Source organism: Oncorhynchus gorbuscha, linkage group LG02, assembly GCF_021184085.1.
Source record: "Oncorhynchus gorbuscha isolate QuinsamMale2020 ecotype Even-year linkage group LG02, OgorEven_v1.0, whole genome shotgun sequence".
Lineage (NCBI taxonomy): Eukaryota > Metazoa > Chordata > Actinopteri > Salmoniformes > Salmonidae > Oncorhynchus > Oncorhynchus gorbuscha.
This window is the reverse complement of record NC_060174.1, coordinates 75,386,646-75,397,386: the sequence shown is the minus strand read 5'-3', so window position 1 is coordinate 75,397,386 and position 10,741 is coordinate 75,386,646. Positions and strand designations below refer to the sequence as shown.

Below are 10,741 nucleotides of genomic sequence, written 5' to 3'. Positions count from 1 at the left end.
TACAAGCGCCATGCTCTACCAACTGAGCTACAGAAGGACCACACGTTTTACAGGGTCAGCCATAGTAGTACGGCGCCCCTGGAGAAAACTAGGTTAAAGTGCCTTCGACAGATTTTTCACATTGTCGGCTTGGGTATTCAAAAGAACGACCTTTCGGTTACTGCACCAATGCCCTAACTGCTAGACTACCTGATTTGCCTTAAAGCAGATGACCATCAAGTCCTACCACCAGCAGTTGAACAGAGTTTGCCACTTATGACCTGATTTGCATCTCTGATGGATGGATTTTCATCTCTGATGGGTTCATTTGCATCTAGTAGCTGACGCCACGCCAGTAAAGCAGCTGAGCAAATCTCCTGACCGCACACCGTTATTAATTTGGAGGGCTGCAGGCCTGCCAATTGCTCATTGCTAACTGGTATGCTGTTAGAAATTTGGCAAGCCTGGAAGTGGGATTGTATTTTTTTTTCAAGGGGGTGATGAGAGAAGTCTTGTTTGTATAAGATGGTGTGGAGTATGGGTATTGCTTCGAAATGAACAGATTATGAGTTTGGAGAGAGTGAGGGGTTTACTGTCGGTCGGGTTGGCCGGTGGGACAGACCAGCTTGCTTAATCAGCCAGTGGCTGACTGAACACAGCTAACCTCTGGACCCTTCCATTGAGCAACAAGGTTGGAGACTGACACAGAGAGATCAACAGTTTGGTAAACAAAAGAGAGGGAGCCAGGAGAGAAGGACTGGAACAAAGTCAAAGAAAGACATAGCGGACAGAGCAGAGCAGGAGCAAGAGAGTTGAATTTGAAATAGAGGAGAGAAAACTGCAACAGCAAAAATTTAAGATTAAAAGTTAAAGATTGATAGAATTAGTGTCATGGGTGTGGCCACTTAAAGCAGTGAGGCACAAGAGCAGAGACAAAAGCAACTTTTGTCTGGTGGTTAGAGGGGGAGGGTGACAGACTTAGGAAGACAGGGTGGGTCAGAGGTAAAGGGGTCAATAGAAAGACTGAGAAAGACACAGTGGGAGCCGTTCAAGAAGAGAAGGCCAGAGAACTTACTCACGAGGCAGAGGCAACGGTATGGATAGATAGAAGCTGGCAGACATAGTAGCTTATCAAGGGGGAGAGGGGACAGAGGACTAGGCTGAGTCACATACAGGCAGTCGGCATGGGGATAAAGGGCAAGGCGGCTTTGGCCATCGTGGTTCTACTGTTCTTCCTCGGCTCCATGTGGCTCCGTGAGTAACATATTTGTCTCAAGCTAACACTGAGGGGAGGCTGTGTGTGTGTTTTAGAGAATGTGTGTTACTGTGACTCGAGCTAGCAGTATGTGACTGTCTTTGAGTGGCTGAGCATGTGGCCTGTACAGGAAACATTCCATGTGTTAGCCATATAGTGTAGCTTTGTTGATTTACACATGCCTCATTTGTTTGAATATATAGAATAATATCACACGGTGTCTGCTGACCTGGGAATCTATAGAAGTTTGTTTTCCTCTTGTTATGGTTAGGCTACGGTCCAGGGCCGGCCCTAGCCTTTTGGGAGCCCTAAGTGTGATTTGGTTGGGGGCCCCCCACCTCACGGGCAAAACATTTGAGTGGCCCTCCTAACATTTGAGTGGTCCCCCTCTTGACTGCGGAGATAGATTTGTTTTGTTTTAAAGTACATTTCCTTCAATTTTACACATTTTGCCATGGGGAGTAGACAAGTTGTTGCAGTTTAAAATCAAGTTTGCAGCAATTCTGCACAGTTTGTCATGGGGTAAGAGACATTTGACAATTTTATAAAAACTTTCTTGCAATTCTACTCATTTTGCCATGGGACAGAGAGAATGTCCAGTTCTACAGCAAATTGTCTGCAATTCTACACATTTTGCCAAGTAGTATACCATGTTAATGATAAGCAACTAACAAAATCAATGGAGGTCAGGGCCCCTGGGCTCATGCCCTGCATGCCCATTCGGTTTATGACCATAATAGCTTGTTAGATTAATTTCCCAATCTAAAAATTGTAAGCTGATTGAGTGACTGTCAGCGACTGACAAAACCAGATAAAAACTGCTGATGCACAAGCAAATTTCAAAATGGCATCTTGTGTATTCTACTATTCTCTCAAAAGTAAGTTTGAGACCCCGACCAAGTTCCTAACTTCAGAAAGTATTCACACCCCTTGACTTTTTTCACATTTTGTTGTGTTACAAAGTGAGATGAAAATTGATTTGAATTGTCATTTTTGACAACGATCTACATAAAATACTCTAATGCCAAAATGGAAGAATGTATTTTTTTTATTAATGGAAAAAAAACGAATGTATCTTGATTAGATAAGTATTCAACCCCTCGAGTCAATAAATGTTACAATCACCTTTGGCAGTGATCTCAGCTGTGAGTCTTTCTGGGTCTCTAAGAGCTTTGCACACTTGAATTGTACAATATTTGCCCATTTTTATAAAAAAATATTCAAGCTCTGTTAAGTTGGTTGTTGATCATTACCATAGATTTTCAAAAAGATTTAAGTCAAAACTGTAAGCGACTCAGGAACATTAAATTTAATCGTGGTAAGCAACTCCAGTGTCTATTATGCCTTGTCCTGATGAAAGGTGAATTTGTCTCCCTGTGTCTGGAAAGCAGCCCGAACCAAGTTTTCCTCTATGATTTTGCCTGTGTCACGCCTTGGTCATTGTATCTTGTGTTTTTGTTATATGTTTGGGTAGGCCAGGGTGTGACATGGGTTTATATGTTGTGTGTCGTGTTTGCATTAATTGGGATTGTGTATTATTAGGGGTGTGTCTAGTTAGGCTTGGCTGCCTGAGGCGATTCCTAATTGGAGTCAGCTGATTCTCGTTGTCTCGGATTGGGAACCGTATTTAGGTAGCCTGAGTGCGCGTTGTATTTCGTGGGTGATTGTACCTGTCTCTGTGTTAGTCACCAGATAGGCTGTAATTAGTTTCACTCGTTTGTTGTTTTCGTATTTTCAGTTATTTCATGTACCGCATTATCTTCATTAAAAGTCATGAGTAACCTACACGCTGCATTTCGGTCTGACTCTCTTCAAACAACAGACGAACTATGTTACAGCCTGTGCTTAACTCTATTCTGTTTATTTCTATCCAAACAATCACGAGCATACCCATAACATGATGCAGCCACCACCATCCGTGAAAATATTAAGTGGTACTCAGTGACGTAGTGTTGGATTTGCACTAAACATAACGCTTTGATGGCAGGACAATTCTTTGCAGTATTACTTTGGTGCCTTATTGCAAACAGGATGCAGGTTTGAAATAATTTATGTTAGTATTGCGGAGTAACTACAATGTTGTTGATCCATCCTCCGTTCTCTTCTATCACAGCCATTAAACTCTGTAACCGTTTTAAAATCACCATTGGCCTCATGGTAAAATCCCTGAGTGGTTTCCTTCCTCTCTGGCAACTGAATTGGGAAGGGTTCCTGCATCTTTGTAGTGACTGGGTGTATTGCCACACCATTCAAAGTGTAATTAAAAACTTCACCATGAGGCCTCCCGGGTGGCGCAGTGGTTAAGGGCTGTGCCACCAGAGACCCTGGGTTCGCGCCCTGGCTCTTTCGTAGCCGGCCGCGACCGGGAGGTCTGTCGGGCGACGGTAGTGATATCCTTGTCTCTTTGCCCACCAGCGACTCCTGTGGCAGGCCGGGCGCAGTGCACGCTAGCCAAGGTTGCCAGGTGCACGGTGTTTCCTCCGACACATTGGTGCGGCTGGCTTCCGGGTTGGTTGCGCGCTGTGTTAAGAAGCAGTGCAGCTTGGTTGGGTTGTGTATCGGAGGACGCATGACTTTCAACTGTCGTCTCTCCCAAGCCCGTACAGGAGTTGTAGCGATGAGACAAGATAGTAGCTACTAAGAATTGGATACCATGAAAAAGGGGGTAAAATTAAAAATGTATAAATAAAATAACTTCACCATGCTTAAAGGGATATTCAATATCAGCTTCTTTTTTTACCCATCTACCAATAGGGGCCCTTCCATTGGAAAACCTCCCTGGTCTTTGTGGTTGAATCTGTGTTTGAAATTCACTGCTTGACTGAGGTACAGATAATTGTTTGTGTGTGGTACAGACACTATTATTGCACACAGAGTGAGTCCATGCAATGTGACGTGTTAAGCACATTCTTACTCCTGAACTTATTTAGGCTTGCCATAACAAAGGGGTTGAATACTTATTGACACAAGAAATTTCAGCTTTTCATTTTTTATTAATTTGTAAACATTTCTAAAAACATAGTTCCACTTAGACATTATGGGTTATTGTGTGTAGATCAGTGACACAATCTAAATATAATCCATTTGAAATTCAGGCTGTAAGGCAACAAAATGTGTAAAATGAAAAGTGGGTGTGACTCGTTTCTGAAGGCACTATATTATACGTTTTTGGGTCGGGGGCCCCCTAGTGTCCGGGTCCCTAAACTGCCGCTTATGTCGCTTATGCCTGGAGCCGGCCCTGCTGCTCTCTATACCACATACCAACACATCTTGCTACTCTACACCATAATCAGGGCAAGCTTGTCTTCTCTTCTAACTTCATAAAGCACCATACCTTTAGTTGCAGTGAGGAAAACATGCACTCAACAAAGGTATTGAAATAGAGAAAGAAACATTCCGTTTACAAGAAGTTGACTGCTGGTGTGTGTTTATGCTGCAAGGATATATGTGAATTCAACATTTGTTATACACAAGTTTGCAATAATCAATTGTATGATGTATGTTATTTAAATCAACAGGGTAGCCTATTGCCATGCATCTCCCATTATCATAGATGTCAGTCTCATGATATGAGATGGAATGCATGAGTGATCTAATTAGCCTTTATTACTCCCATTGGGCGCACCTTGCCCCTGAGGTCATGACCGTGTGTGACAGCTTGGTAGAATGTTCTAAAAGAAGGACCGTCATATAACATAATGATTATAAATGATGTCTGTCTAACAGAGCCGAGTGAGGTTTTGTGACTATTCTGAAGGATTACATATTTTGGTTGCACTTTATTTTAGAGTAAAAAAATGACCAGGTATTAACTTAGAAATGACTAATGATAATGATTAATGATCATTATCGTGCAATAACCTACCCATGTACATTAAATGTTTGATTCTTTGGGATTCAAAACATGTACAAATTGGCACAATTTTGTACTAGTTGGTTACAAATACCAAGTACATGCCAGTGGATACAGTGCAGTAGAATAAAGTACTGGTAATGTTTCTGAGTGCATTCTTTAGCAGACCATAGCTACCTCTCCTCCCACTTTATTGACATAGAGATGAGTTAACACATTTTCCCCTGATCTTTGAAAACATTGTATCTTAATCTTAGCAGTTTTCTTTCTCTTTACAGAAGGAAGTTTGGATTACCAGTGGGACTCTTGTCTTAAAGGTTACATTCAGATAAACAGTGTAAGTCAACAAGAGATAGAACTATGGTAAAATGCAATTACAACCTTATTCTAAACCTATTTTCACAGCTGGATTTTATTGGAATGAACTTAATAGGGACCACCAAATTTACTCACATGAACCTCTCCTCTCCCTTTCCCACTCCTCTTCCCCCATGCCCAGCCTCGCCATCTGTCCAATGGCAGTGAGGCTGATAGTGATGAGGACGGGGCCATACTGGAGGTGTGTCCCGGTCAGAAGTTCCAGGTGTCGGAGCTGTTGTCTCACCTGCTGGCTGCACCCGCACCCACCAACGACGTGCTGCTGCAGCCTTATCTGGCTAGTTGGGACGAGCTTATCAAGTAAGCCCATCAAACAGGACATGCAGACACAGAGACCAGACTCCAGCCAGTCAATACACTCACTGGCTGAATAGAAGGGACATTCACATCCGCTGAATGAACTCTAAACAGAGATGTGGATTATTTGGGCTCTGTGTGGTTGTTGATTGCTTCTCTCCTCCTCCTGCTCCATCCTCTGTGACAGGTTCATGGAGGCTCTTGGACCGATGGTTGGACTCATATCTCAGGAGATTGAAGCCAAAACTTCCATAATCCGTGACCTGACCCTGCGGGAGGCAGGTAGCAGTGATGAGGGAGAAGTGGGCCTAGCCTTGGGTTTGGTGTCTGGTACCAGAGCGCATGGTGGAGGACAGGAGGAGACAGAGGGCTCAGTGGCAGCACCAAGCAGTACCTACCTGTCTTTGCGCTCTATGATCCACACTGAGTTGAGCCGGGGCCTGGTAGACTTCCAGCAGATGACAGAATCTGGGTGTCGTACTCTGCTCCGGCTGCACCGGGCCCTGTTGTGGCTGCAGGTCTTCCTGGAAAAGCTGGGGGAGGGGCCTGTGGGCGGCCGGCTGCGGAGCCCCTCAGAGCTCTGCCGTGAGGCCTATCAGCACACCCTGGCCCACCACCACTCCTGGTTTGTACGCAGGGCAGCGGAGATAGCCTTCATCGCCATGCCTGAGCGGAGTTTCTTCTACAGGCTGGTGTGTGTGACGAACCAGGAAGAGGCCAGCGTGGTGCTGAACAGGGTGGTCCGGGCCATCGGAGAGGTGTATGACAGAACTCAGGGGGTCCTGGAGGAGCATGGCATGCTGGACCTGCCGTAGGAGAAGAGCGGGGGGGGGGTTCTGTTTCTGAGGGACCAGCCACATCTGGACATTACAGTAACACTCTTTTCACACTACTGAGCCGAACCAGGCTGAGCTGAGCTGTACTGCGCTGGCCAGGTTACACATCCGTCATGGTTGGAATTATACTGGTAAGGACAATGTGAAAATAGAATAGCAAAACCAGCACATTACTGTTCGGGTTTGCATAATAGCATGAATTAGGTCTTACAGTCTATCCCCTGGTGTCTTGTTCCATATGCTGTATTATCTTTTATCAGGTTAAAGTTCACATGTGTGCAAGACCAATGAGCTGCTCAAATAATCATGAGTGAGTGCTCTCAACAGAGTTTACCAAAAGGGCCAATTTGTATTAGGGGCCATATGACCAAAGTGCTGGAGAAAACAATCAACTGAAGCTAAATGTCTTCATTGTACAATTGATAAGTCATTGTTATGTCCCTGTTTGTCTGTGTGAGATCACGCACTGGACTTGTTATGGTTTTGGAAGACCATAGACTGGTTGAAAAACAAGGAAACGTATCATGTATTGTTGTAAATTCTGAAGATGTTGCCAATGTAATTCCATAGGTCAGTGATTGGTGTGTTGTTGTATGTTGATGTGTAATTCAGCATTGCCATCATTGAATCAAAGGCCAATCACAAGGCAAAGGACTTTGTCCATGCCCCACATCGTGATTATGTAAATCATTTTATATGGGATCATTTGTGAAGATCTTCTAGGGCTGCTGGACACATCAGATGGACTTTATTCAGGGTTCTCAAAACGACATTTACAATGCAGTGATTCACTGATCTTAGCTACTGTTGTAGTTATGGTTTAAGTACGTATGCATTACTACAAAATTGACACTGCAGAAGTAATATTTTTGAGTCTGGATCTGAGTACCTCCTGTACAATTTTGAGAATGGAAATACGTTCTAGACCAGGGATGGGTGACTTTGATGGGGGTGGGGGCCACAAAACATCTGAACTCATCGTGGGGTGCCGCAGTGGCTCCCTGGTCTGCGTGTCGACATCCATTCCCAAACATGCAGTCAGAAACAGCCCTAACCTTTTGGGGGATCCTAGGTCAAATCTTCTTAGGGCGTGTGAGCAAAACAGCTAGAGGAGAGAAAGTTTGTTTTAAAGCAAATTCCCTGCAATTCTACACATTTTGCCATGGGGCAGAGATAAAATTATGTTTTAAAGCAAATTCCCTGCAATTCTACACATTTTGCCATGGGGCAGAGATACATTTCTGTTTTAAAGCAAATTCCCTGCAATTCTACACATTTTGTCATAGCGTTTTTTAAATTTTATATATGATATCTGACTTAGTGACTAACAAAACCCAGTGGGGCCCCCTAGTTGGTAATTCGACCATGATTACTACAAGTTTAGATAGCTGGCTAGACTAATTTACCAACCTGAAATATGTTCGTTTACATGGGCTAATTGAGTGCATTGAGAGAAACTGATGATTTTATTTGGTTGGAAATTGATCCGTGGGCCCCGTTCTAGACCATCTGATTGGTCCCAGAAACCAATGGTTTGGGCCAGAGCCAGAACACATGTGCAACGTTTTGAAAATTCGTCTGGCTTTGATACTCTGATTGTTTAGAGATTATCCATTAGCTGATGACTTTGTTTTTTTTTTGTAACATGCTCCATTTTGAAAACAACACAAATGACTTCAATGATTGCAGCAAAGATGTCATGGCGACAATGTCATCGGGCCTAACGTTCGTCTCACGCCGAACTGCGCAAGTCCAGGCCGTCTAATCAAAGGCACTCCTTCGACATACAGTTGTTTTTTACAGAAATTAAAATGTCAGTTTGACACTAACACGAGGTTGGAGTAAACACGTGTTCAACTGCTTAACACATTGGCTCAAATCTAGGTTGTGCATTCAGATTTCGAGAAAATTAACAACTAAGGAATCATGTTTTACTTCTCAAACCCCGGACATGGTCTGTTTCACAAGCATTCCCGGAAGTTTCGCAATGTTGCACCTCTGGGTTTTAGAAACTCTGTGTTTGCAGCATGACTGAATTTTGTAGCGAACTAGTGCAGCGGAAGAATTCTGTTAAGATTCATCAGGCAAACGTGTTATATCCGGGGCTTTTGATCTTATGTTGCAGTACTACAGTATATCCACCAGAGGTCATAGTGTACTACATATGCACATCAGTTTCACTGAACCCTGAATGCTAATAACAGTTCGTGGCAAAGTCATTTATATGAACATTTGTGACGTAATCACTTCTACACCACAATCATTTACCCTCCCTTCGCTTGGACATACATGCTGCGAATGGCATAATGCCATACATTAATACATTATTTCCTCTTTTCAGCAAAATAACAATACAAATACTTTATCCCTTTTTGAAAACAAAACCGTTATGTTTCTATTGTTCAACCTTGAAGACTCGCATTAGCAAACATAAGTATATCTATGTGAACGTAATATTTCCATGTTTTCTGTCTTCTTCCTCAAGCTCTTTATTATTTTTGTTACTATACATTTGTTGCAGTCTTTCCAAGAATAAAAACTTACAGCCACACAAGCAAATACATATGTTTGCTTTTTGAAGAAATTTCCAAATGATCACGTAAAAACGGATATATGTTATTACATAACAGGTGACACTGGGGAACAACACGATCTGTCCACCAAGAGGCACTGTTGTCATTTAGTGAAGCATGCTCCTTCTTTGTGTATCATTATGTAATAGGACTGCTCATGAAATGACATTCACACATCATTCTGAAACATGTTTTAAATTAAATCCTTTCTCTCAGAAATATCTGTGGTCTGGCAGTTGCAGCACGTTTTTTTTCATACTAATACAATTCTCATGAATATCTTTGGTTGGAGGGAATGTGGCAGGACTAATCTTGTATGTAGCAAAGGAAAACATTACTTTTGTCATCAGGAATATATATACATATCTGTAAGTGCGTGGCTACACACACCATGGATAGTATACACATTTACGTGTAGATTGAATTGTGAATGGAATAGGCTCATGAGGAAAAATGGCTTGTGGTACAACATGGCAATATGTGGGTCACATGGATAAAACCCTGATAATATTGTAGTGTAACGTAACTGTGGAACTAAACACATACCATAGTCTTTCCTAACCTTACATATCTTAACAGAAAGCATGGATGATTCGTGTGTGTGTGTTAGTGTGTGAGAGAGAGAGAGAGAGAGAGAGAGAGAGAGAGAGAGAGAGAGAGAGAGAGAGAGAGAGAGAGAAAGTCGGAGGGTTGACACAAGGTGGAACTACAAAGAGAGGACAAAGAAGGGGACCTGTTTTGGATTATTTGACCAGATTAAGAGATTACAGTGAAATGAAGCGTGACAGACTGAGTGGAGCAGGAATGATAAGGAATACGTAGCACTAGCACTGCTCAAAACCAAGGACTATTGGTAGGCTACATGCAGCATGCATGTTTAGCATGGAGTCAATTTACTTTGTTCAATCACTCCTATATACCTCAAAATGTATTATACAGCACATCTATCAAACAAAACATAGTATTACTGTCAGTCTTGATGATATTACAGAGGCACCACTTCAATCCAAATGAAGGAGAATGTATTGATATACAATACTGACAGAAAAGAATAGGCCCTAAAAGTCAACCCAATCCTTCATTTGAGTGAACAGATGCCAGTGTTCTGAAAGTGTTGCTATGATGTCGTAGCAGGATCAGTCACATTGGCACAATGTCACAGCCAAGGCGAGGTGCCTGAGTTCAGCAGCGCTCGCTCAGATCCACAGATTCCTCAACTGATGCATGGGCTTTTCTTATTATGTGTACCTATTCAAGTCAGCAGCACATCCAGGGTATCTGTGCAACAGCACATTGACCACCATGCTACAGCAAATTCGTAAACGCTCAATTGTAGATGTTTATAATTAGAGTACAGCCTCCAACTCCAAGGTTGGTTGGTCTGTTGTACTCCCCTGTTTAAAGCAATGGAATGGCAGAGAATCCTTCAAAAAGCAAACAAATGACCGGTACTACCAAAACAGCCCTATAGACATTCTGGTCAATGTAATCAGAAACGTTGGAGTCAGTGCATCTCAGTTTGAAGGATATCACAGCAGTAACAAGCAATGTACAAATGTTTAAACAAACA

At 42.7% G+C, this 10,741-nt stretch overlaps 1 protein-coding gene across 1 annotated transcript; it reads left to right on the top strand.

The window, feature by feature from the left end:
* The first annotated feature begins 568 nt into the window (after positions 1–568).
* On the top strand, positions 569–9,392 carry gltpd2b (glycolipid transfer protein domain containing 2b). Its single transcript, XM_046321986.1, has 4 exons — positions 569–1,233; positions 5,366–5,424; positions 5,587–5,765; positions 5,950–9,392. Exons 1-4 carry the CDS (start codon positions 1,164–1,166, stop codon positions 6,575–6,577), a joined length of 936 nt encoding a protein of 311 aa, XP_046177942.1. The 5' UTR covers positions 569–1,163; the 3' UTR covers positions 6,578–9,392.
* The last annotated feature ends 1,349 nt before the right edge of the window (positions 9,393–10,741 follow it).

Excerpts from the sequence above, each read along its gene's own strand:
- gltpd2b (XM_046321986.1), top strand. The coding sequence starts at position 1,164 with ATGGGGATAAAGGGCAAGGCGGCTTTGGCCATCGTGGTTCTACTGTTC. Across the intron at positions 1,234-5,365 it reads CCTCGGCTCCATGTGGCTCC|AAGGAAGTTTGGATTACCAG; the intron begins GTGAGTAACATA and ends TTCTCTTTACAG. Across the intron at positions 5,766-5,949 it reads AGTTGGGACGAGCTTATCAA|GTTCATGGAGGCTCTTGGAC; the intron begins GTAAGCCCATCA and ends CCTCTGTGACAG.